Raw genomic sequence first — 27,671 nt, 5'->3', positions numbered from 1 at the left:
CCAAAACCAAACCAAAACCAAAAAGTGCACTTATGGTCGAATTTTCATTAAAAAGACCATGGCGGAAATCCCGGATGCTGATACCTATCAACTGATCATGGGGGCTGTGTTCAGGACCTGCTGGCAGACCAATCGAACGCAAGATCAAGGAAAAGGAGGAGTATGACTAGGGAGCTGAGAACATTCATGGAGCAGATGGGGACGGTGGACCCATGGTGGTTCTTACACCCCGGTGAGAAGAAATTCCCTTCTTTCACCAGTCCACAAAGCATACCAAAGAATAGGCTTCTTTGCAGTGGGAAAAACGGTGCCTCCAGGAACATTCTGCAATAATTATCTCTGCCCACGCTCCATAGTACATGGACGCGAGGTTGGAGTCAGGCCATGTCCAACGGCCCAAGTGGATGTTCGACACGGGCCTCGTGGCTGATAAGGGTTTCTGCGAGAAAATATCACAAGCTATAGGCGAGTACATCACAAATAACCAGAGCGAGGAGGTCTCTGGGAGGCACTGATGGCAGTGATTAGGGGAGAGATTATAGCCTACAAGGCACGTAGAGACAGGGAAGAGAGGATGGCTAGGCAACAACTGATCGACTGTGATGTGTTGGGTACTCTGGATCTGTGGAGACTGCATTTACCTTAGCAGTAACAGAGACAGGCTACCAACACTTGTAGAAGTACAACTCTATATTATTTAACTAGGAGCTGTTAAACATACTTACACAGTGGGTCGACACCATGTTAGATTGACTGAAGACCTATGCCTAACCTGACCAGCCTATACTGTTAGCACATGGTGGATGTTTGTGCTACTGACTGCGGGCTCAGTCTGTCTCAGAGTCTGCATCCCGAAAGAGTGGGTAAACTAGTGCCCTCTGGCTTTATAGTTACCATGCCCTAACGGGTGATTGGCTGCGGTGTTGTGTGTGCCGATTGGTCTTGCAGTGTGTCAGTCAGTGTGTGTCTCTGCACCATCATATACTGATGTGTATATTATGACAGAATGCATTCTAGAGGTCAACAGAAAGTTCTTCGAGGACCCGACCGTGCAGCTTCTGGCAGAGAGGGAAAATCTACAGATGGACTTTAACCTGCTATCCACCAGGAAAGCAGTGCACCAACTCCGCCAGACACGAGGAGAATGCTGACCGCCTGCTGGCTCACCAGCTGAGAAAGCAGGCAGCCATGAGAGAGATAGCTCAGGGGAGGAACAGCAGAAAAAAAAAGTAAATCGAGTGTTCAAGACCTTTGACCGAGGACCGTACACCTCCGAACCTCCCCGACAGGGACGCAGAGATGAAATGGTTCCTCGATGCACTGGACATGCCTCATTGGACTGGGAGAGATCATGGAGAGTATCAACTCCACGCAGGCAGCTGCAATTGTAATAATGACCCCATCTGGGGAGAGAACACCAGAGGTGATTGTCTCCCTAGATGCATAAAAGGCCTTTGACAGAGTCGAATGGAAGTACCTCATAGAGGTACTCGAGCGGTTTAGGCTGGGGACGGGGTTCACCTTATGGGTGGCATAAGGTGAACCCCGAAGGCATTGTACACCCCCAGCTATGAATATTTCCAGCTACACAGGGGCACAAGGCAGTGATGTTCACTATCCCAGTTTCTGCTCGCCCTGACAATTGAACCCCTGACAATCGTCCTGCGAGATGTGAAAAGCTGGAAGGGTATCCAAAGAGGAGGCAGAGAGCACAGAGTCTCACTCTATACGGGTGACTTGCTCCTCTACATCTCGGACCCACAGAACAACCTGAGAGCAATCATGCAACTGCTGGAAGAGTTTCAAGCCTTTTTGGGTTACAAACTCAACCTGGGCAAGAGTGAGGCATTCCCAGTGAACTCACATGGGGGAGGGACAGAGCTGGAGGGCAACCATTCAAACAAGCCCAAAACAAATTCTGCTACCTGGGGATCCAGATAGCCCATGACTGGACACGGATTTACAGGTGGAATTTGGCCAGCCTGGTGGAGGAAGTTAGAAAGGACCTACAGAGGTGGGGCTCATTCCCACTCTCCCTGGCGGGGAGAGAGTGCAGATGATCAAAATGGATGTACTGCCGAGGTTCCTCTCTTCCTTTTGAGATCTATAACAATCTTCATCCCCAAGGCCTTTTTCCACAAAGTGGACAAAACGATCATGGCGTTTGTGTGTGTGTGCAAAGAAGGAAAAACATGGGCAGTCTGGCCCTGCCCAATCTACAGTATAACCACTGGGCAGCCACAGCCAAAAGGGTGAAGGGGATGGATACCAGAGGCAAATACTGAATGAGCCAAACACAGAACCCTGTCTATCCCTTCCCTCTCATATTCCCTCTCCTTCACCTTCCTCCTCTACCCCTTTCCATCAAGACCACACATTCCACCCCCACCGGTTTCTCTCTTCAGAGTATTTTTAGCATTTTCTGTTTTTACTTCATTTTTACAGCATCCGCAGTATTTAAATTCATGAACAATTTGGTCAAGCTTCATGATACAATGCAATTTCCTTCTCACCTCAAGCTCATTGAGTCGCTGTATTCTTGGTGTAAAGTGGAAGTTTTTCACCTCACAGGCAAAAGGTGGCTGCCAGTCCTGAAAAGGAAATTGAAAGTTTTTAACTCAAGTAAAATCTACATCTATTTCTCATTAGCAAGTCAAAATGTTTTGAACTTTAGTTTCTGAACAATATTTAAAAACAATTGCCAGTGAGAGTAGGGCCGATCAGAGATAGTGGAGGGAACTTGTACCGAGAGTCTGAGGAAATGGGGGGAGGCCTTAAATGAATATTTTGCTTCAGTGAACAATGTGAACCAGGTTAATAGACTCAAACAGGTTGATATTAAGGAGGAGGATGTGCTGGAATTTTTGAAAAGCATCAGGATAGATAAGTCCCCTGGACCTGACAGGATATACCAAAGGTAACTATGAGAAGCGAGGTAGGAGATTGCTGCACCGTTGGCAATGATCTTTGTGCCCTCACTCTCCACTGTAGTAGTACCGGATGATTGGAGGGAGGCAAATGTTGCTCCCCTGTTCAAGAAAGGGAATAGGGAAATCCTTGGGAATTACAGACCCATCAGTCTTACGTCGGTGGTGAGCAAAATATTGGAAAGGATTCTGAGAGATAAGATTTATGATTATTTAGCAAAACAATTTGATTAAAGATAGTCAGCATGGCTTTGTGAGGGGCAGGTCATGCCTCACAAGCCTCACTGAATTCTTTGAGGATGTGACGAGACACATTGATGAAGGTCGGGCTGTGGATGTGGTGTATATGGATTTCAGCGAGTCATCTGATAAGGTTCCCCATGGTAGGCTCATTCAGAAAGTTAGGGGCCATGGGATACAGGAAGGTTTGGTTGTCTGGATACAGAATTGGCTGGCCGAAAGAAGACAGCAAGTGGTAGTGGATGGAAAGTATTCCGCCTGGAGGTTGGAGACCAGTGATGTCCCGCAGGGATCTGTTCTGGGACCTCTGCTCTTTGTGGTTTTTATAAATGACTTGGATGAGGAGGTGGAAGGGTGGGTTAGTAAGTTTGCCGATGACACGAAGGTTGGGGGAGTTGTAGATAGTGTTGAGGGTTGTTGCAGGTTACAACAGGACATTGACAGGATGCAGGAATGGGCTAAGAAGTGGCAGATGGAGTTCAACCTTGATAAATGGGAAGTGACTCATTTTGGAAGTTCGAATTTGAATGCTGAATATAGGGTTAAAGGCAGGATTCTTGGAAGTGTGGAGGAACAGAGGGATCTTAGGGTCCACATACATAGATCCCTCAAAGTTGCCAACCAGATTGATAGGGTTGTTAAGAAGGCATATGGTGAGGACATCCATGGCGGCTATGAAGTAGGTCGCACATTTGGTGGCTCCCGCTTGGGTCGGAACTTCGGACATTTTCTCCGATTTTTTGTCGGATCGGATTTGGAAAATTGATGTTGGATGCAACTGTGACGATGAATCCTACATCAGTGCATGGAAAGGCAGACCAGGAGTGGTCGCAAAGGAAGAAATAGGCGAACGGAGAAGGCTTTGGCTGAGGCTGCAGTGGGAGAAAGCATGGCAGACGACCGGAGTTCTGGCACAACGACCCAGCGGTCAACGGAGCAGCTGATGCAGTTGATACAGGAGGACTTCGCCAAGCAGAAACATGAATGCTTGGGCTCTATTAAGGAATCGATTGCACGGCTGGAAATCAGACTGGATGCTCAAGACGGGCAATCCAGAAAGTGGAGAAGGCACTGACTGAGCAGGAGGAACACCAGCTGCAGTGGAGTTGGAGGTGGGGATGTTGAGAGATGAACAGATAGGCTCAGGAGAAGGTGGAGGATCTAGAGAACAGGTCCCGCTGGCCAGAACCTGAGGAATCGTGGGTCTCCCAGAGGGGTCCGATTGAACGGACGCAGGGGCATATATAGCGGGTTTGTTCGAGAAGTTACTGGGGAAGGGGACGTTCACCCGGACCCTTGAAGGTGGACAGGGCGTACAGAGCGCTAGCGAGGAAGCCGTTTGCAGGTGACTCCCACCCCCCACCCAGAGAGCAATGGTGGTGAGATCCATAGGTACCTGGACAAGGAGTGTATCCTACGGTGGGCCAGGCAGACACGGAGCTGTAAATGGGGAGAACAGCATCCTGCATATATATCAGGACCTGAGCGCGGACATGGCCAGGAGAAGAGCAGGGTTCAACCAAATAAAATCGACCCCTTTCAAGAAGAAGGTTAAGTTCGGACTGCTGTATCTGTCCCGTCTTTGGGTTACTCACGGAATGAGCAACATGTCTAATTCGAGTCGCCCGAGGATTGTGATGGACTTCGCTAGAAGTAAAGGGCTGGTAGAGGACTGAGGTATTTGGACTGAACTTTGCTGCAGCGTTCGTGTTTTAAAAAGGTTTTTGTGTTTTGGACGTTATCTGTGATGCCTTCTGTATCGATTTGGAGCCTGCGGATGAGCTGTGTTAGTTAAAGTTTGCATTTGCACTGATGGGAGATGGAGGTTTGAATGTTAAATGTTGGATCTTCTTTTTTATTTTCTCTGTGTTTCTTTTGGGAAATTGGGTTGGGAATGTTTTTGTTTGCATACCTGTATCCGAGTTTTTTTGGGGGGGGGGGATGACACAATAGGTGGGAGAATGTCTGGCGCCATGGGCGGGGGCCACCATGCTATCTGGCGGGCTAGCTCACAGAAGAGCAGTGGGGGGGTGAGCAGATGTTTTGGCCTGTTGAAGGGGGCTGTTTGTACAGTGCTGTTACTGGGTGGTGGTTGGGGGGGGGGGGGGGCTTTCCTAACCTGAGAGAGTTGGAGGAGAAATTTGATTTGGCGGGAGGGAGTTTAGATGCCTGCAGGTCTCAACCTTCCTGCTCCTACCACCAAGGGGGATACAGGATAGGGTAGTTTCCAAAATGTGGGTGGGAGAAGGGAGGGTTTCGGACATTTATAAGGAACTCATGGGGTCAGAGTAAACGCAGGACCGAGGAGCTGAAACACAAATGGGCAGAGGAGTTGGAGGAAGAGATAGAGGACGGTCTCTGGGGAGACGCGTTGAGCAGAGTTCAACGCGTCCACATCATGTGCCAGGCTCAGCCTGATATAGTTCAAGGTCGTTCACCGGGCTCACATGACAGTGGCCCGGATGAGCAGGTTCTTTGGGGAAGGTGCGCAAGGTGTGCGGGAGGACCAGCGAACCATGTTCATATTTCTGGGCATGTCCAAAGCTTAGGGGATTCTGGCAGGAGTTTGCAGATGTCACGTCCAAGGTTTTGAAAACAAGGGTGGCACCAAGTCCAGAGGTGGCGATTTTCGGAGTGTCGGAAGATCCGGGAATCCAGGAGAAAGAGGCAGACGTTCTGGCCTTTGGCCTCTCTCGTTGCTGGAGACGGATATTATTAGCTTGGAATGACTCAAAGCCCCCGAGGGTTAGTTTAGAGTAGGGGGTTAGAAACGGTGGAACCTATGAGGGAGGAAGACGGCTTCTGCACTATGTTGATATTTGTATGTACACGGTTTCTTCTGTTATTGTTCTAAAACCATAAATACCTCAATAAAATGTGTACCAAAAAAAAAAAGAGTATGGTGTGTTGGCTTTCATTAACAGGGAGATTGAATTTAAGAGCCGCAAGGTTTTGCTGCAGCTTTATAAAAGGCCTTTGCCTCTCTTGTAGCCCGGACTCTCTAGCTGTTTCCTCCACATATTGGTCAAGAAAATCATCCCGTATGCACTCCAGGAATTCCTCCTCTATGGTATTGTGGCTACTTCGGAATATTTTGTGTCCAGTTCGGGTCGCCTCATTCTAGGAAGGATGTGGATGCTTTGGAGAGGGCACAGAGGAGATTTACCAGGATGCTGTCTGGAATGGAGGGCATGACTTATGAAGAAAGATTGAGGGAGCTAGGGCTTTTCTCACTGGAGCGAAGGAGAGAGGTAACCTGATAGAGGTGTACAAGGTGATGAGAGGCATGGATAAAGTGGATAGCTGGAAACTTTTCCCCAGGCAGTAATGGCTGTCACGAGGGGACATAGTTTTAAGGTGATTGGAGGAAGGTATAGGGGAGCATTTGCAATAAAGTGGATGAACTAATCGCGCAGATATAAATGGGTATGATATAATTGGGATTATGGAGACATGGCTACATGGTGAACAAGGATGGGAACTGAATGTCCCAGGGTTCTCAGTATTTAGGGAGGACAGGCATAAAATAAAAGGTGGTGGCGTGGCCCTGTTGGTTGAAGAGGAAATTAACACAATAGTGAGAAAGGATATTTGCTCTGACAATGTGCAATCTGTATGGTTAGAGTTGAGAAATACCAAGAGGGTAAAAAGCATTAGGTGGTGTCATATTTAGACCCCCAAACTGCAGTAGTGAGGTTGGGAATGGCATTAAACAAGAAAGTGATGCATGTAATAAGGGAATATCGGTGATCATGGGTGATTTTAATCTTCACATAGATTGATCAAATTAGCCAGAATGCCGTAGAGGAGGAATTCCTTTAGTGTATACGGGATGGTTTTCTTGACCAATATATGGAGGAACCAACTAGAGAGCAGACCATGTTAGACTGGATACTGTGTAATGAGAATGAATTAGTGACAATCTGGCTGTACAAGACGCCTTGGGGATGAGCGACCATAACATGTTACAATTTTTTATCAAGATGGAGAGTGAAGTAGTTGATTAGGAGACTAGGGTGTTGAGTCTTAATAAAGGGAACTATGAGGATAGGAGGAGTGTGTTGGCCTTGATAGTTTGGGGAGAGTTACTTAAAGGGATGACAGTGGATAGACAATGGCAAACATTTAAGGAACACACAGAGGAACTACAGCAACTGTTCATTCTTGTCTGGCACAAAAGCAAAGGGGGTAAGAGGGCCAATCCATGGCTTACAAAGAAAATTAGAAATAGTATCCGATCCCAGGAAGAACCATACAGATTGTCCAAGAAAAATAATAGGTCTGAGGATTGGGAGCAGTTTAGAATTCAGCAAAGAGGGCGAAGGGATTGATTAAGGGGAAAGTACAGTACGAAAGGAAGCTTGCAGGGAACATAAAGACTGACACAGAGTTTCTACAGATATGTGAAGAGACAGAGATTGGTAAAGAGAAATGTGGGCCCACTGCAGACAGAAACAGCAATAAGGGACAAAGAAATGACTGAGCAATTAAATACATACTTCAATTCTGTCTTCACCAATGAGGACACAAATCAGATCCCAGAAATGTTGGAGAATGAAAGATTTAGAACGATAGTAGAGAAATGGTGCTGGGAAAACTGATGGGATTGAAGGCAGATAAATCCCCAGGGCCTAAGAATCTGCATCCCAGAGTGCGTAAGGAGGTGGCTCTGGAAATAGCGGATGCATTGGTGGTCATCTTCCGGGATTCTGTAGACTCTGGAACTGACCCTTCAGATTGGAAGGTAGCTCACGTCACTCCGATATTCAAAAAGGAAGGTAGAGGGGAGAACAGGGATTTACAGACCAGCAAGCCTAACATTAGTAGTGGGGAAAATGCTCGAATCCATTGTCAAGGACTTTATAGCAGAACATTTTGAAAGCAGTGGCAGGATCAGTCAGAGTCTCTCAATTGGAGAGTTGATCACTCTCCAATTGATCCACGTTAAAATGGATGATTGTATTTAAGATCTCAGCCTTGGTTCAGTGAGTGGCATTCGCACTGCAATCTGAAGTCTCACTCCAGAGACTTGGGCAGCTACTATAGGTTGCCATTCAGTGTAGTACTGAATCTGTGCTGCATATCAATGATGCTAACTTTGGGGGGAGATATTTACACTCTCAGTTAAACTCAATCTTTCAGGTTTCTCTTAATTCAGTCTCACATCCCTGCTTCAGGGTCCACAGCAACATTGCTGACACTCTCAAATTTGTATACAACTCCAAATCGGGTGCTGTATCAATTTTAGAGCAGGGTATGACAAAATATCAAGCAACATATCAAACCTTGTAGAATGATCTTGACATCATATAGGACTATATGAATCCAGAGATGACAGATGTGCAGATAAACAGAAGTATGATGTTGAGGCTTATAGTGACCTACACGGCACCTCCTCAGAACTGTCACCTCCTATACATCACCCAGACCCTTGACCACTGTGCCACAGTTCTGTTTCCACCACCGAGATCATGGATCATTTGCACCTCAACTTTATTTATCATGATACTTATCTCTCCCTGCAGTACCATGCCCCAAGAGGACCATGTACTCTCATTACAAAAACAGAAAATACTGAACAATTACAGGTCTAACGGCATCTGTGGAGAGAGAAGGGAGTAGAGTCTGGGTGATTCTTTGTCAAAGCTGTGTCAATACATAGTCAGCTTTGATAAAGAATCATCCAGACTCAAAACGTTTGCTCCCTTCTCTCTCCACAGATAATCAGGCCCGCTGCGATTGTTCAGGATTTTCTGTTTTTGATTCAGATTCCAGCATCCGCAATAGTTTGCTTTTACGGGCTTCCATTAGATATTCCATTATAGGGGCTGGTTTAGCTCACCAGGCTAAATCGCTGGCTTTTAAAACAGACCAAGCAGGCCAGCAGCACGGTTCGATTCCCGTACCAGCCTCCCCGGACAGGCGCCGGAATGTGGCGACTAGGGGCTTTTCACAGTAACTTCATTGAAGCCTACTCGTGACAATAAGCGATTTTCATTTTTTTTTCATTTTCATTTCAGATTGCTCTAAGAGTGTGCTGGACAAGTACTGCAGTGGTTTGCATCGTCTGCTTCAGTCTGGCTGACCAGCAAACTCTCCCACTCTTGACATCTGCCATCAGGTATATTGGGAGAATTTACAGGCTGTTTGGCCACACTGCAAACGCATATTCCGCAGCCATCAAGTTGTGAAATAGGACTTGAACCCAGAGTTTCTGGGCCAGAGGTAGGGAGGCTCCCCATTGTTCTAGAAGACCTTCTCTCAGTGACACTTCATCAAACACAAATTTATCAATTTCAGTCTGGAAATTTCAATTCACTTCCAGAATTCAGAGCCTTTTGACAGACAGAGCTCTAGATTTCTATTATCTTTTGTGAAATTAGGTGCTTAATATCTAAATGTTCTTGTTCTATTTTGTTATGCCCCTCGCTTACAATTAGTTTAATAGGTACTCGTCTTTTTACAACTTGAGCAGTTGATGTCGTACACATGGATTTCAGTAAGGCGTTTGATAAGGTTCCCCCTGGTCGGCTCATGAAGAAAGTAAGGAGGTGTGGGATAGAGGGAAATTTGGCCAATTGGATAAGTAACTGGCTATCACATAGAAGACAGAGGGTGGTGGTGGATGGAAAATTCTCAGACTGGAGTTACCAGCGGTGTACCACAGGGATCAGTGCCGAGTCCTTTGCTATTTGTGATTTTTATCAATGACTTGGAGGAGGGGGCTGAAGGGTGGGTCAGTAAATTTGCTGATGACACCAAGATTGGTGGAGTAGTGGATGAGGTGGAGGGCTGTTGTAGGCTGCAAAGAGACATTGAAAGGATGCAGAGCTCGGCCGAAAAATGGCAGATGGAGTTTAACCCTGATAAGTGCGAGGTGATTCATTTTGGTAGAAAAAATTTGAATGCGGATTACAGGGTCAACGGCAGAGTTCTGAGGAATGTGAAGGAACAGAGATCTTGGGGTTCATGTCCACAGATCTCTGATGGTTGCCACTCAAGTGGATAGAGCCATGAAAAAGGCTTATAGTGCGTTAGCGTTTATTAACAGGGGGCTTGAGTTGAAGAGCCACGGGGTTATGTTGCAACTATACATGACCCTGGTGAGACCACATTTGGAGTACAGTGTGCAGTTCTGGTCACCTCACTATAGGAAGGATGTGGAAGCATTGGAAAGGGTGCAAAGGAGATTTACCAGGATGCTGCCTGGTTTGCAGGATTGGTCTTATGAGGAAGCTAGGGCTTTTCTCTTTGGAGCGGAGGAGGATGAGAGGCAACTCATAGAACATAGAACATAGAACAGTACAGCACAGAACAGGCCCTTCGGCCCTCGATGTTGTGCCGAGCAATGATCACCCTACTCAAACCCACGTATCCACCCTATACCCGTAACCCAACAACCCCCCCCCCTTAACCTTACTTTTTAGGACACTACGGGCAATTTAGCACGGCCAATCCACCTAACCCGCACATCTTTGGATTGTGGGAGGAAACCGGAGCACCCGGAGGAAACCCACGCACACACGGGGAGGACGTGCAGACTCCACACAGACAGTGACCCAGCCAGGAATCGAACCTGGGACCCTGGAGCTGTGAAGCATTTATGCTAACCACCATGCTACCGTGCTGCCCCTCAACAGAGGTTTATAAGATGATGAGGGGGATAGATAAAGTGGACTTTCAGAGACTATTTCCTCGGGTGGATGTAGCTGTTACAAGGGGGCATAACTATAAGATTCAGGGTGGGAGATATAGGAGGGATATCTGAGGTAGGTTCTTTACTCGGAGAGTGGTTAGGGTGTGGAATGGACTGCCTGCTGTGATAGTGGAGTTGGACACTTTTGGAACTTTCAAGCGGTTATTGGATAGGCACATGGAGCACACCAGAATGACAGGGAGTGGGATAGCTTGATCTTGGTTCCCTCTCCTGGCAACACCGTCAAAATCACTGCCCCAGTGACATCAACAACAACAAATATCAATATTCTGTAAGCAATAATTTAAACAAAGTCAAATTTGAATGATAAAGAAACTTGCAATCTAATCATAATGTTTTATGTCTGTCTCAACCACTCTATTGATCGCGAGATTCAATTAGAAATGTTTAGCAATAGGAGAAATTCAGTTTGCCCCCTGGAAACGCTTTCAGATACCTTCAGGTACGCGCCTTTCTGAAAAAGCAGGTGGTATCATTTCCGCTGCTATTCCTTTTTTTAAAAATAATTTTATTGAAAAATTGAATTTATACAACAATAACGCACCATAGTAAAATACCAAAAATAACAATAATATTAACAATCATAAACATTCGCCCCACCTCCATGAACAAGACAGGATTTTAACAACATAGCAAATTAACACAATATAAAGTTACAGAATAGACACTACAATAAGGAACACCCCCCCCCCCCCCCCCCCCCCCCCCCCGGGTTGCTGCTGCTATTGACTAAGCTACCTATCTTTGAGCCAGGAAGTCCAGAAAAGGCTGCCATCGTTTATAGAACCCTTGTATTGATCCTCTCAAGGCAAATTTGACCCTTTCCAATTTTATAAATCCCGCCATGTCACTGATCCAGGTCTCCACACTTGGGGGCCTTGCATCCTTCCACTGCAGCAGAATCCTTCGTCGGGCTACTAGGGACGCAAAGGCCAGGACACCGGCCTCTTTCGCCTCCTGCACTCCCGGCTCTACCGCAACTCGAAAAATCGCGAGTCCCCACCCTGGTTTGACCCTGGATCCAACCACCCTCGACACTGTCCCCGCCACCCCCTTCCAGAATTCTTCCAGTGCTGGGCATGCCCAGAACATATGGGCGTGGTTTGCTGGACTCCCCGAACATCTGGTGCACCTGTCCTCACCCCCAAAGAACCTACTCATCCTAGTCCCGGACATGTGGGCCCGGTGCAGCACCTTAAATTGGATGAGACTAAGCCTCGCACATGACGAGGAAGAGTTGACCCTCTCCAAGGCATCCGCCCAAGTCCCGTCCTCTATCTGCTCCCAAAGTTCCTCCTCCCATTTAGCCTTCAGCTCCTCCACTGACGACTCCTCCACCTCCTGCATTACCTTATAGATGTCAGACACCTTCCCCTCTCCTACCCACACCCCCGAAAGCACTCTGTCCATCGTCCCCCACGACGGCAGCAGAGGGAATCCCTCTACCTGTCGCCTAGCAAACGCCTTTACCTGCAAGTATCTGAACATGTTCCCTTGGGGAAGGCCAAATTTATCTTCTAGTTCCCCCAGACCCACAAACCTCCCGCCAATAAACAGTCCCTCAATTTGCTGATGCCCGCCCTTTGCCACCACCCTAAATCCCCCATCCTTGTTCCCCGGGATGAACCGATGGTTGCCACCCAGTGGAGCCTCCATCGAGCCCCCTGTTTCCCCCCGATGCCGTCTCCTCTGTCCCCAGATTCTTAGGGTCGCCGCCACCACCGGGCTCGTGGTAAACCTCTTAGGGGAGAGCGGCAACGGTGCCATTACCATGGCACCCAGGCTCGTACCTCTACATGAAGCCATCTCCATTCTTTTCCACGCCACCCCTCCCCCCTCCATCACCCATTTACGCACCATTGACATTGGCTACCCAATAGTACCCCAGAAGGTTGGGCAGCGCCAGCCCGCCTCTATCCCTCCCTCGCTCCAGGAACACCCCCTTCACTCTCGGAGTCCCATGTGCCCACACAAAGCTCAAAATACTGCTAGTCACTCTCCTAAAGAAGGCCCTAGGGATAAAGATGGGCAGGCACTGAAAGAGGAACAAGAACCTCGGAAGCACCGTCATTTGACGGACTGTACCCTCCCCGCCAACGATAATGGCAGCATTTCCCACCTCTTGAACACCTCCTCCATTTGATCTACAAGTCTGGTGAAGTTATGCTTGTAAAGAGTCCCCCAGTCCCTGGCCACCTGCACCCCCAGGTACCTAAAGCTCTCCCCTGCCCGCCTAAGCGGGAGCCTACCAATTCCTTCCTCCTGGTCTCCAGGGTGCACCACAAACACCCCGCTCTTGCCGAAATTTAATTTATAACCTGAAAAGGTCCCAAACTCAACTAGCAACTCCATCACTCCCGGCATCCCTCCCACCGGGTCCGCCACATACAGTAACAGGTCATCGGCATACAATGACACCCTATGTTCCTCTCCACCACGCACCAAGCCTCTCCACCTCTCTGAATCCCTCAACGCCATCGCCAGCGGCTCGATTGCCAGTGCAAACAACAAAGGGGACAGGGGGCAACCCTGCCTGGTCCCTCGGTAAAGCCGGAAGTACTCAGACCTCCTCCTATTCGTGGCCACGCACACCATTGGGGCCTCATATAGCAACCTTACCCATCTAATGAACCCTTCACCAAATCCAAACCTCCCCAACACCTCCCATAGGTACCCCCACTCCACTCTATCGAAGGCCTTCTCCGCATCCAGCGCCACCACTATCTCTGCCTCCCCCTCAATCGCCGGCATCATGATGACATTCAACAATCTCCGCACATTCGTGTTCAGCTGCCTTCCTTTCACGAAACCTGTCTGGTCCTCGTGCACAACCCCTGGCACACAGTCCTCTATCCTGGTGGCCAGGATTTTTGCCAGGACCTTAGCATCCACGTTGAGGAGAGATATGGGCCTGTATGAACCACACTGCTGGGGTCCTTGTCCCTCTTTAAAATTAACGAGATCAGTGCCCGCGACATCGTCGGGGGCAAAGTCTCCCCTTCCCACGCTTCATTGAGTGTCCGCACCAGCAAGGGGCCCACTAGGTCCACAAACTTTTGATAAAATTCCACCGGGAACCCATCCGGCCCCGGTGCCTTCCCAGACTGCATCTGCCCGATCCCCTTAACTAGACTGTCCAGCTCAATTGGCGCACCCAACCACTCCACCTTCTCCTCCTGCACCTTCGGGAAAGAAAGCCCATCAAGGAACCTCTCCATTCCCTTCCCCTCCTCTCCCCCGTTGGCTCCGACCGGTACAGTTCCCCGTAAAAGTCCTTGAAGACCTCATTCACCTCTACCCCCTTCCGCACCACATTCCCACTCTTGTCTCTCACTCCAGCAATTTCCTTAGCCGCATCCCGCTTGCGGAGCTGATGAGCCAGCATCCTACTCGCCTTTTCACCATGTTCGTACACTGCCCCTTGTGCCTTCCTCCACTGTGCCTCCGCCTTTCTAGTGGTCAGCAAATCAAATTCAGGCTGCGCCTCTCCCCCAACAGTCCCTCCTCTGGTGCCTCTGCATACCACCTGTCCACCTCCAGCATCTTTCCCACCAGTCTATCCCTCTCACTCCTCTCCCTGTGTGCCCGGATGGATATCAGCTCCCCACGAATCACTGCCTTCAGGGCTTCCCAGACCATCCCCACCTGAACCTCCCCCGTATCATTCACCTCGAGGTACCCCTCAATACTTGCCCGGACCCTCCTACACACCTCCTCCTCCGCCAACAACCCCACATCCAACCGCCACAATGGACGTTGGTCCCGCACCTCCCCCATCTCCAACTCTATCCAATGCGGAGCGTGGTCGGAGATTGTAATGGCCGAATACTCGGCCTCCTCCACTCTCGGAATCAGTCCTCTACTCACCACGAAGAAATCTATCCGAGAGTAGACCCTATGTACGTGGGAGAAGAAAGAGTACTCGCGTGCCCTCGGCCTCACAAACCTCCATGGATCCACCCCACCCATCTGATCCATAAACCCTCTCAGTACCTTGGCCGCCGCCGGCCTCCTACCCGTCCTAGAGCTGGACCGATCCAGTGAAGGATCCAACACCGTATTAAAGTCCCCATGATCAGACCTCCCGCCTCCAGATCCGGGATCCGTCCCAACATACGCCTCAAAGCCCACATCGTCCCAATTTGGGGCATACACACTAGCCAGTACCACCTTCTCTCCTTATAGCCTGACCCTAACCATAACATACCTACCCCCTTATCCGCCAGCACCTCCGATGCCTGAAACAACACATTTTCTCCCACCAGAATCGCCACTCTCCGGTTCTTCACATCCAACCCAGAGTGGAAAACCTGCCCCACCCATCCCTTCCTCAGGCGGACCTGGTCCGACACCTTCAGGTGGGTCTCCTGAAGCATTGCCACATCTGCCTTTAGCCCCTTCAGGTGAGCCAGTACCCTCGACCGCTTCACCGGCCCATTCAACCCTCTCGCATTCCAGGTGACCAACCGGATCAGAGGCCCCCCTCCCCCGTTGACTAGCCATAGCCCGTCGACTGCCCGCCCCAGGCCAGCACCCCCTGCCCGACCCAGTCCCCACAGCAACAACACCTCTCCTCTGTCCCCCCAGCCCCCACCAGCTCCTTCCTGACCCTACCAGCAGCAACCCGGTATTCCCCTTTCCCCCCTCCCTTCCCCCCCAGGCTAGGAACCCTCCCAGCCGCGAACCGTCCTCCATTGTACTTCCATGGGTCAGTTAACTTCTGCTGACCCCGGAAACTCCCGCCAATAACCCGACCCCTCCCAAAGTGGGATCATCCCCCAATCTATCCCTCCTCCAGGCACCGCTCCAGTGCGGGGAAGAACCAGTTAAGGCCCCGCCTCCCCCGTCACCTTCTCCGCCCCCCAGCACAGGAAACCAGACAAAAGCCCACGTTTTCGCACTGCCCCACCACACCCTTCTGATGCAGCTCCCAAATAACAGCCCCACTCCATACCCCCAACCCAACATAGAATACAACAAACCCCCCCGACCCTCCCCGCAAGACACACAACTCAACCAATGCCCCACAGCAGAAAAAAACATAGCAGAACAACACCCACATAAATAACCATATCAAAATTGCAAAAGTACAAAAAAAAAACATAGCAACAGCAGAATCCAGCAGTAAGATATTACAACCGACCCCGCAACCCCAACCCCTAGTTCAAGTCCAGTTTCTCCGTCCGCATGAAGGCCCACGCCTCCTCCGGGGAATTAAAATAATAATGCCGGTCCGAATAAGTTACCCACAGGCACGCGGGCTGCAACATTCCAAACTTTATTTTTTGCCTGTAAAACACCTCCTTCGTCCGATTAAATCCGGACCGCCGCTTAGCCACCTCCGCACTCCAATCCTGGTAGATCCGTACTACCCCATTCTCCCACTTGCTGCTCTTCACCTTCTTGGCCCAGCGCAGCACACACTCCCGATCACTGAACCGGTGGAACCTCACCAGCACCGCACGCAGGGGTTCATTGTCCTTAGGCCTCCTGGCCAGTACTCTGTGTGCTCCCTCCAGCTCCAAGGGCAGATGGAAAGGCCCGGCCCCCACTAGCGAGTTCAGCATTATAGCCACATAGGTTGTCAGGTCCGACCCCTCCAGCTCCTCCGTAAGGCCCAAGATCTGCAGGTTTTTCCGCCTCCTGCGGTGATCAAGCTCCTCGAAACGTTCCTGCCACTTCTTGTGGAGTGCCTCGTGCCCCTCCACCTTACTCACGAGGACCACGGCCTCCTCCTCTCATTCAGTGGCCTGCGTCTGCAACTCCTTGATGGCAGAACCCTGGGTGGTCTGAATCTCCGACAGCCTTCTGTTTGTTTCCTGCAGAGAGCTCAGTACCTCAGCCTTGAAGTCTGTGAAGCAGCGCAGGAGAGCAGCTAGTTGCTCCTGGGCCCACTGTTTCCACTCCTCTGGAGCTCTGCCGGCGGCCATCTTGGATCCATTCCCCCGTTTTTTTCTGGGGAGCTGCTGCTGCTTTTTCCCCCTTTCCACTCCGAGTTCGAGTCACGGACTGCGGGGAAAGTCATTCAGCACACCTTCCCCCCCCACCGGGAGACATCGAAAAATTTCCGTTTTGGGCTCTAAAAAGTCAGTTTAAAATGGGAGCTCCCAAATGTGTGGCTTCCTACTTCATCACAGCCACCGGAAGTCTCCGCTGCTATTCCAACACAAGATACAGGATAGGGTGGTCTCCAGCACCTGGGTAGGGGAGGGGAAGGTTTCGGACATTTATTGGGAACTTCAGGAGGCGGAGGAAGCACCAGTGGAGAATCCCAAGGGCAAATGGGAGGAGGAGCTGGATGCGGTCCTGTAGGCAGACGCACTGAACACAGACAAGTCCTCCTCATCATGTGCCAGGCATAGCTTAATCCAGTGTACAGTTGCCAACTGGGCACACATGACAGCAACCAGGATGAGCAAGCTCTTTGGGGTTGAGGATAAATATGTGAGGTGTGCAGGAAGCCCTGAAGATCATGTCCACATGTTCTAGGAATGCCCGGCTCTTAAGGGATTCTGGCAGGGATTTACTAAGGCGATGTCCAAGATCTTAGGTACTCTGGTAGTGCAGAGTCCAGAGATAGCAATCTTTGTGTGTCAGACGATCCGGGAGTTAAGGAAGCGAAAGAGGCCGACTTATTGGCCTTGGCCTCCCTGGTAGCCCGGAGACAGATCCTTTTAATGTGGAGGGACTCGAATCCCCCAGAGTGTAGAGACCTGGGTTAGTGACATGGCTGGGTTTCTCAATCTCGAGAAAATAGAGTTTGCCTTGAGAGGGTCCCTGGCGGGGTTCTCTCGGCAGTGGCAGCCATTCCTCGATTTTCCAGGAGAGCAGTAAAGGTCAGCAGCAGCAGCAGCATTCCCCCCCCGGGAGGGTCGTTACGTTGTACTGTTCCCTTTCTTTGTACATACGGTTAATATTTTTTTCTCTTCGTTTTGTGAATCGTTGCGTACGGTTATGCAAAAAGTATGTTTTTGATAAAACTTTGAATAATAATATTATTTTTTTAATGTTTAGCAAATTGATTTATTATTTATGAGGAAACTAGCATCAAGGACAGCACATTAACATCATACTGATCAGCATCTCTGAAGGTTTGTTGCACTAATGCACCAGTTATTAAAACCATTGTTTAATGCTGCAGGGAAATAAAATCTGAAACTCCTGGTACTGGACATTTCAGGTTCAGGTTCCAAATTCTATCGGCTTCTTTTTCAATCTGATTAGTTCAAAAGGTATAAGGATGATTTACAGATTTGATTAACCAGGATTGGAGTTCATGCCCTCCTTGTGCGTTGGGTTAGCTCATTTGACACAACTCCGGCTTCTGCGGCAAACGTTTGTGTGGTTAATCCCACATCAGGATGTACAAGATTGACAAACAACCCAATATAGTACCAAGGGAAGGAGCACCACTAGATTATCGAAAGATGCCTCGCGAACAGTGGTCCAGACTGGGTTAAAACTGGGGGAAACAAAGAAAATTACAGCACACGAACAGGCACTTCAGCCCTCCACACCTGCACAAACCATGCTGCCCGTCTGAACTAAAACCTCCTACCCTTCCGGGGACCATATCCCTCTATTCCCATCCAATTTATGCATCTGTCAAGACGCCCATTAAAAGTCACCATTGTATCTGCTTCCACTACCTCCCCCGGCAGAGTTCCAGGCTCCCACCACACTGTAAAATACTTCCCTCGTACATCTCTTCTAAACTTTGCCCTCGCAACTTAAACCTATGCCCCCTACGAATTGACTCTTCCACCCTGGGAAAACATTTCTGACTGTCCACCCTGTCCATTATTATTTTGCAGACATCAGGTCACCCCTCAACCTCAGTCGTTCCAGTGAAAACAAATTGAATTTATTCAACCTCTCCTAATAGCTAATGCCCTCCATACCAGGCAGCATCCTGGTAAATCTTTTCTGTAATTGAACACTATATTCAAAGTGCGACCTAACTAAGGTTCTATACAGCTGCAACATGACTTGTCAATTTTTAAACTAAATGCCTCGGCCTCGGTATATTTCCCATCTGTACTAGACCTTCCAAAATGCATTACCATATATTTGTCCGGATGAAACCCCGTCTGTCATCTATCTCCCCAAATCTCGAACTGACCTATATCCTGCTGTGTCCTCTGACAGTCCTCATCGCTATCCACAATTCCACAAACCTTTGTCTCATCTGCCAACTTACTAATCAGACCAGTTACATTTTCCTCCAAATCATTGATATATATTACAAACAGCAACGGTCCCAGCACTGATCCCTGAGGAACGCCACTAGTCACAGCTCTCCGATTAGAAACGCACCCTTCCACTGCTACCCACTGTCTTCTTTATAATAATAATAATCTTTATTGTCACAAGTAGGCTTACATTAACACTGCAATGAAGTTATTGTGAAAGTCCCCCAGTCGCCACATTCCGGCACCTGATCGCGTACAGAGGGAGAATTCAGAATGTCCAATTCACTAACAGCACGTCTTTCAGGACCTGTGGGAGGAAACGGAGCACCTGGAGGAAACCCACGTAGACACAGGGAAACGTGACGATTCCACCAGACAGTGACCCAAGCCCGGAATCGAACCGGAGACCCTGGAGCTGTGAAGCAACAGTGCTACCCACTGTGCCACCATGCCAGTTCTGAATCCATCTTGCCAGCTCACCTCTGATCCCATGCTACTTCACCTTCTGTACAAGTCTGCCATGAGGGACCTTGTCAAAAGGCCTTACTGAAGTCAGAGAGTAGTGGGGGCATGGAATGCACTGCCTGTGGTAGTAGTTGAGTCGGAAAAGTTAGGGACCTTCAAGCGGCTATTGGATAGGTACTTGGATTAGGGTAGAATAATGGAGTGTAGGTTAACTTCTTAAGGGCAGCACGGTAGCATTGTGGATAGCACAATTGCTTCACAGCTCCAGGGTCCCAAGTTCGATTTCGACTTGGGTCACTGTCTGTGTGGAGTCTGCACATCCTCCCCGTGACTGCGTGGGTTTCCTCCGGGTACTCCGGTTTCCTCCCACAGTCCAAAGATGTGCAGGTTGAGTGGATTGGCCATGAAAAATTGTCCAAAATTCTATGATTAACCTAGGACAAAAGTTCGGCGCAACATCGTGGGCCGAAGGGCCTGTTCTGTGCTGTATTTCTCTATCTATCTAAGTCCATGTAGACAACAATGCAATTAAATACTGCTTCAGAGAAACCCATCTAACCCAAGGGCCAAGGTAGCATTTGCCAATCGACCTATCTTGCACATCTTTGGACTGTGGGAGGGAACCCACACAGACATGGGACAAGTCCAAACACCACACAATCACCCAAAGCTGGAATCAAACCCAGGTCCCGGGCGCTTTGAGCCAGCAATGCTAACCAATGTGACACCATGCTGCCCCAAACAGGGACCTCCGGTGGCAGCCACAGAGTGAATGGTTGCATATTTGGTGGCTTTCGCTCAAGATGGATTTTTTTGATCCTTCCCCACCCGAATGTTGTGGTGTTTGAGGGCAAAACGTTGGGACAAAGAATACAGCACAGGAACAGACCCTTCGGCCCTCCAAGCCTGTACCAGCCATGATACCAACCTTTGCCAAAACCCTCAGCACTTCACTTCCTTGCGCCCTATCCGTCTATACCCATCCTATCCATGTGTTTGGCAAGATGCCTTTTGAACGCCGTTAACGTATCTGCTTCCACAACCTCCCCTGGCAGCACGTTCCAGGCACTCGCCACCCTCTGTGTAAAAAAACCTGCCTTGCACGTCTCCTCTAAACCTTACCCCACGGACGTTAAACCTGTGCCCCCTGGTGACTGACCCCTCCACCCAGAGTGCTTGCCCATCCACTCTATCCATGCCCCTCATAATCTTGTCGACCTCTAACAGGTCACCCCTCAACCTCAGTCTTTCTAATGAAAACAGTCCAAGTCTATTCAACCTCTTCACATAGCTAACACCCTCCAGACCAGACAACATCCTGGTAAACCTCCTCTGCACCATCTACAAAGCCTCCACATCCTTCTGGCAGTGTGGCGACCAGAATTGTGCACAAAATTCCAAGTGCGGCCTTACCAAGGTTCAACAAAACTGTCGCACGACTTGGCAGTTTTTATACTCTATGCCCCATCCAATGAAGGCAAGCATTCTGTATGCTTTCTTGACTAGTTGAAAATGAAAAATGAAGCTTCCAGTGGCAGTTATGCAGCAGTAAGCCACACATGTGGGAGCTCCCGTTTTAAAGAGATTTTTCGGCTCTTTTGAGAGCCCAAAACGGAAATTTTTCGACGTCTCCCGGTGGGGGAAGGTGTGCTGAACGACTTTCCCTGCAGTCCATGACTCGAACTCGGAGTGGAAAGGGGGAAAAAACAGCAGCAGCTCCTCAGAAAAAACGGGGGAAGGGATCCAAGATGGCCACCGACAAAGCTCCAGGGGAGTGGAGACTCTGGGCCCAGAAACAACAAACTGATCTCCTGCGCTGCTTTAAAGAATTCAAGGATGAAGTACTGAGCTCTCTGCAGGAAACAAACAGAAGGCTGTCAGAGATTCAGTCCACCCAGGGTGCTGCCATCAAGAAGTTGCAGACGCAGGCCATTGAACGAGAGGAGGAGGCCGTGGTCCTCGCGAGTAAGGTGGAGGGGCACAAAGCACTCCACAAGAAGTGGCAGGAACGCTTTGAGGAGCTGGATCACCGCATGAGGCGGAAAAACCTGCGGATCCTGGGCCTTGCAGAGGGGCTGGAGGGATCGGACCTGACAGCCTATGTGGCTGTAATGCTGAATTCGCTAGTGGGGGCTGGATCTCTCCATCTGCCCTTGGAGCTGGAGGGAGCGCACAGGGTGCTGGCCAGGAGGCCCAAGGAAGATGAACCCCCGCGTGCGGTGCTGGTGAGGTTCCACCGGTTCAGTGATCGGGAGTGCGTGCTGCGCTGGGCCAAGAAGGTGAAGAGCAGCAATTGGGAGAATGGGGTAGTGCGGATCTACCAGGACTGGAGTGCAGAGGTGGCTAAGCGGCGGTCCGGATTTAATCGGACGAAAGACGTGCTTTATAGAAAAAAGATAAAGTTCGGAATGTTGCCGCCCGCGCGCCTGTGGGTAACTTATTCGGACCGGCATTATTATTTTGATTCCCCGGAGGAGGCGTGGGCCTTCGTGCGGACGGAGAAACTGGACTTGAACTAGGGGTTGGGGGTTGCGAGGTCGGCTGTAAGATATTAGTGCTGGATTCTGCTGTTGCTGTGTTCTCTTTTCTTCTGTTGTTTTCTTCTTGTTTTAGTACTTTTGCAATTTTGATATGGTTATTTACGGAGGGGTTGTTCTGCTATGTTTTTGTTTTTGTGCTGTGGGACATTGTCTGGGCTGTGTATCTTGAGGGGAGGGTCGGGGGGGTATGTTGTATTCTATGCCGGAGTGGGGGTATGGAGTGGGGCTGATATTTGGGAGCTGCGTCAGAAGGGTGTGGTGGGGCAGTGCAAAAGCGCGGGCTTTCCTCTGGTTTCCCGTGCTGCGGGGCTGGGGGGTGGAGATGGTGACGGGGCCTTAACTGGTTCTTCCCCGCGCTGGAGCGGTGCCAGGAGGGGAAATAGATTGGGGGATGATCCCACTTCGGGAGGGGTCGGGCTATTGGCGGGAGTTTCCGGGGTCAGCAGAAGTTAGCTGACCCACGGAAGTACAATGGAGGACGGTTCGCGGCTGGGAGGGTTCATAGCCTGGGGTGGAAAAGGGGGGGGGGGGGGGGGGAATACCGGGTTGCTGCTGGTAGGGTCAAGAAGGAGCTGGTGGGGGCTGGGGGGACAGAGGTGAGGGGTTGTCGCTATGGGGACGGGGTCGAGCAGGGGGTGCTGGCCTGGGGCGGGCAGTCAACGGGCTATGGCTAGCCGACGGGGGAGACGGGCGGGACGCCCTCTGATCCGGTTGGTCACCTGGAATGTGAGAGGGTTGAATGGGCCGGTGAAGCGGTCGAGGGTACTGGCTCACCTGAAGGGGCTAAAGGCGGATGTGGCAATGCTTCAGGACACCCACCTGAGGAAGGGATGGGTGGGGCAGGTTTTCCACTCGGGGTTGGATGTGAGGAACCGGGGAGTGGCGATTCTGGTGGGGAAAAATGTGTTGTTTGAGGCATCGGAGGTGGTGGCGGATAAGGGGGGTAGGTATGTGATGGTTAGGGGCAGGCTACAAGGAGAGGTGGTACTGGCTAGTGTGTATGCCCCAAATTGGGACGATGCGGGCTTTATGAGGCGTATGTTGGGACGGATCCCGGATCTGGAGGCGGGAGGTCTGATCATAGGGGGGGACTTTAATACGGTGTTGGATCCTTCACTGGATCGGTCCAGCTCTAACGGGTAGGAGGCCGGCAGCGGCCAAGGTACTGAGAGGGTTTATGGACCAGATGGGTGGGGTGGATCCATGGAGGTTTGTAAGGCCGAGGGCACGCGAGTACTCTTTCTTCTCCCACGTACATAGGGTCTACTCTCGGATAGATTTCTTCGTGGTGAGTAGGGGACTGATTCCGAGAGTGGAGGAGGCCGAGTATTCGGCCATTGCAATCTCCGACCACGCTCCGCATTGGATAGAGTTGGAGATGGGAGAGGTGCGAGACCAACGTCCGTTGTGGCGGTTGGATGTGGGGTTGTTGGCGGAGGAGGAGGTGTGTAGGAGGGTCCGGGCAAATATTGAGGGGTACCTTGAGGTGAATGATACGGGGGAGGTTCAGGTGGGGATGGTCTGGGAAGCCCTGAAGGCAGTAATTCGTGGGGAGCTGATATCCATCCGGGCACACAGGGAGAGGAGCGAGAGGAGTGAGAGGGATAGACTGGTGGGAAAGATGCTGGAGGTGGACAGGAGGTATGCAGAGGCACCAGAGGAGGGACTGTTGGGGGAGAGGCGCAGCCTGCAGGCTAAATTTGATTTGCTGACCACTAGAAAGGCGGAGGCACCCGGGGCGAGCAGGGAACAGGACATGGCTAATCGGCAGGGGAAGGGGGCGGGTCGTCCCGCGACCCGGCTGATCACTTGGAACGTGAGGGGGTTGAATGGGCCGGTCAAGAGATCAAGGGTATTCTCACACCTGAAGGGACTGAAGGCTGATGTAGCAATGTTACAGGAGACCCATTTGAAGGTAGTGGACCAGGTTCGCCTGAGAAGGGGGTGGGTGGGACAGGTGTTCCACTCTGGATTGGACGCAAAGAACCGGGGGGTGGCGATTCTGGTGGGAAAGAGGGTGTCGTTCGTGGCGGAGGAGGTGGTGGCGGATAAGGAGGGTAGGTATGTGATGGTGAAGGGTAAGCTGCAGGGGGAGAAAGTGGTGATGGTCAACGTATATGCCCCGAACTGGGATGACGCGGGTTTTATGAGGCGCCTATTGGGCCTCATTCCGGGACTGGAGGCAGGGGGCTTGATCATGGGGGGGGACTTTAACACAGTGCTGGACCCCGGGCTAGACAGATCGAGCTCAAGGACCAATAGGAGGCCGGCAGCGGCAGAAGTGCTGAGGGGGTACATGGAGCAGATGGGAGGAGTAGACCCATGGAGGTTTGGTAGGCCGAGGGCGAGGGAGTATTCCTTTTTCTCCCACGTCCATAGAGTGTACTCCAGAATCGATTTCTTCGTGTTGAGCAGGGGGCTGATCCCGAGGGTACGGGAAGCTGAGTACTCGGCCATTGCGATCTCTGATCATGCACCGCATTGGGTGGATGTGGAAATGGGGGAGGCGCGGGACCAGCGCCCGCTGTGGCGGCTGGATGTGGGGCTGTTAGCGGACGACGAGGTGTGTAAAAGGGTCCGGAAGAGCATTGAGAGCTATCTGGACTTGAATGACACGGGTGAGGTGCAGGTGGGGATGGTCTGGGAGGCCCTGAAGGCAGTGATCAGGGGAGAGCTGATCTCCATAAGGGCGCACAGAGAAAGAAAGGAGAGGCAGGAGAGGGAGAGGCTGGTGGGGGAGCTATTGGAAGTGGATAGGAGATATGCGGAGGCACCAGAGGAGGGGCTGCTGGGAGAACGGCGCAGCCTGCAGGTCAAGTTCGACCTGCTGACCACCAGGAAGGCAGAGACGCAGTGGAGAAGGGCACAGGGCGCGGTCTATGAGTATGGGGAAAAGGCGAGCAGGATGCTGGCACACCAGCTTCGCAAACGAGATGCGGCTAGGGAGAGTGGGGGAGTGAAGGAGAGGGGCGGGAAGGTAGTGCAGAAGGGGCAAGAAGTGAACGGGGTCTTCAGGGATTTTTACAAGGAGTTGTATCGGTCTGAGCCGCCGACGAGGAGAGGGGGAATGGAGGACTTCCTAAACAAATTGAGGTTCCCAAGGGTCCAGGAGGGGCTGGTAGAAGGGCTGGGGGCGCCAATAGGGCTAGAGGAGCTAGTCAAGGGAATAGGTCAGATGCAAGCGGGGAAGGCGCCGGGGCCAGATGGGTTCCCGGTGGAATTCTATAAGAAAAATGTGGACTTGGTGGGACCGGTACTGGTACGAGCCTTTAATGAGGCGCGAGAGGGGGGGGTTCTGCCCCCGACAATGTCGCAGGCTCTGATCTCCCTGATATTGAAGCGGGATAAAGACCCCGTGCAGTGCGGGTCCTACAGGCCTATCTCGCTTCTGAACGTGGATGCCAAGTTGCTGGCAAAGATCCTGGCAGCTAGAATAGAGGATTGTGTGCCAGGGGTAATCCATGAGGACCAGACGGGGTTCGTGAAGGGGCGGCAGCTCAACACGAACGTGCGGAGATTGCTGAATGTAATTATGATGCCGGCAGTGGAGGGGGAGGCTGAGATAGTGGTAGCGCTGGACGCGGAGAAGGCATTCGATAGGGTGGAGTGGGAGTACCTGTGGGAGACGTTGGAACGGTTTGGGTTTGGGGAAGGGTTTATTAAGTGGGTGAAGTTGCTCTACTCGGCCCCGACGGCGAGTGTAGTGACAAACGGGAGGAGGTCGGAGTATTTCGGGCTCCACCGAGGGACCAGGCAGGGATGTCCCCTATCCCCCCTACTTTTCGCACTGGCGATTGAACCGTTGGCGATGGCACTGAGGGGTTCAGGGGGGTGGAGAGGACTGACTAGGGGAGGGGAGGAACATCGAGTATCGCTGTATGCGGATGATCTACTGCTGTACGTGGCAGACCCAGAAGGGGGAATGCCGGAGATAATGGAACTATTAGCAGAGTTTGGGGACTTTTCGGGGTACAAACTAAATTTGGGCAAAAGCGAGGTTTTTGTGATACACCCGGGGGACCAGGGAGAGGGTATTGGGAGACTCCCCTTCAAGCGAGCAGGAAAGAGCTTTAGGTACTTAGGGGTGCAGGTGGCAAGGAACTGGGGGACCCTCCACAAGTTGAACTTTTCCAGGCTGGTGGAACAGATGGAGGAGGAATTTAAGAGGTGGGACATGGTACCGTTGTCGCTGGCGGGGAGGGTGCAGTCAATCAAAATGACGGTCCTCCCAAGGTTCTTGTTTTTATTTCAGTGCTTGCCCATCTTCCTCCCTAGGGCCTTCTTCAAAAAGGTGACGAGTAGCATCATGAGCTACGTGTGGGCGCATGGCATCCCAAGGGTGAGGGGGGTCTTTTTGGAGCGGAGTAGGGACAGTGGAGGGCTGGCACTGCCCAATCTCTCGGGGTACTACTGGGCGGCAAATGTGTCAATGGTGCGCAAGTGGATGATGGAAGGGGAGGGGGCAGCTTGGAAACGAATGGAGAGGGCGTCCTGTGGCAACACAAGCCTGGGGGCCCTAGTAACGGCACCATGGCCGCTCCCCCCCACGAGGTACACCACGAGCCCGGTGGTGGCGGCCACCCTCAAGATATGGGGGCAGTGGAGGCGACATAGGGGGGAAATGGGAGGTCTGTTGGCGGCGCCAATAAGAGGGAACCATAGATTCATCCCGGGGAACATCGACGGGGGATTTCAGAGCTGGTACAGGGTGGGCATACGGCAGCTGAAGGACCTGTTTATAGAGGGGAGGTTTGCGAGCCTGGGAGGGCTGGAGGAGAAGTTTGAGCTCCCCCCGGGAAACATGTTCAGATATTTACAAGTGAAGGCATTTGCTAGGCGGCAGGTGGAGGGGTTTCCCCTGCTCCCCAGTAAGGGGGCGAGTGATAGGGTGCTCTCGGGGGTCTGGGTCGGAGGGGGGAAGATATCAGACATCTACAAGATAATGCAGGAGGCGGAAGCAGCATCAGGGGAGGAGCTGAAAGCCAAGTGGGAAGGGGAGCTGGGAGAGCAGATAGAAGACGGGACGTGGGCGGATGCACTGGAGAAGGTCAACTCTTCCTCCTCGTGTGCGAGACTGAGCCTCATTCAATTTAAGGTGCTGCATAGAGCTCACATGACGGGGACAAGGATGAGCCGGTTCTTTGGGGGTGAGGACAGGTGTGTCAGATGTCTGGGAAGCCCAGCGAACCATGTGCATATGTTCTGGGCATGTCCGGTGCTGGAAGGGTTCTGGAAGGGGGTGGCAAGGACGGTGTCGAAGGTGGTGGGGTCCAGGGTCAAACCAGGATGGGGGCTTGCGATCTTTGGGGTCGGGGTAGAACCGGGGGTACAGGAGGCTAGGGAGGCCGGAATACTGGCCTTTGCGTCCCTAGTGGCTCGACGAAGGATATTAATTCAATGGAAGGACGCGAGGCCTCCAAGCGTCGAAACTTGGATTAACGATATGGCTAGCTATATTCAGCTAGAAAGGATCAAATTTGCCCTGAGAGGGTCGGTACAGGGATTCGCCAGGCGGTGGCAACCTTTCCTTGACTTTTTAGATCAGAGATAGACGTTCGGGGTCGTGGCAGCAGCAACCCGGGGGGGGGGG

The 27,671-nt window shown here is 51.2% G+C and overlaps 1 protein-coding gene across 1 annotated transcript in view; it reads right to left on the bottom strand.

Annotated features, from left to right (window-relative positions):
• kdm5a (lysine (K)-specific demethylase 5A) overlaps window positions 1–27,671 on the bottom strand; it is a 299,634-nt gene that overhangs the window by 249,299 nt on the left and 22,664 nt on the right. The window contains exon 3 of the mRNA XM_038780318.1: window positions 2,514–2,591. Coding sequence (XP_038636246.1) covers window positions 2,514–2,591 — 78 coding nt within the window. The remainder of the gene's footprint in view (window positions 1–2,513; window positions 2,592–27,671) is intronic.

This window comes from Scyliorhinus canicula, chromosome 20, assembly GCF_902713615.1.
Source record: "Scyliorhinus canicula chromosome 20, sScyCan1.1, whole genome shotgun sequence".
Classification (NCBI taxonomy): Eukaryota; Metazoa; Chordata; class Chondrichthyes; order Carcharhiniformes; family Scyliorhinidae; genus Scyliorhinus; species Scyliorhinus canicula.
Note: the sequence above shows the minus strand (reverse complement) of the source record. Positions and strands in the feature narration are given on the sequence as shown.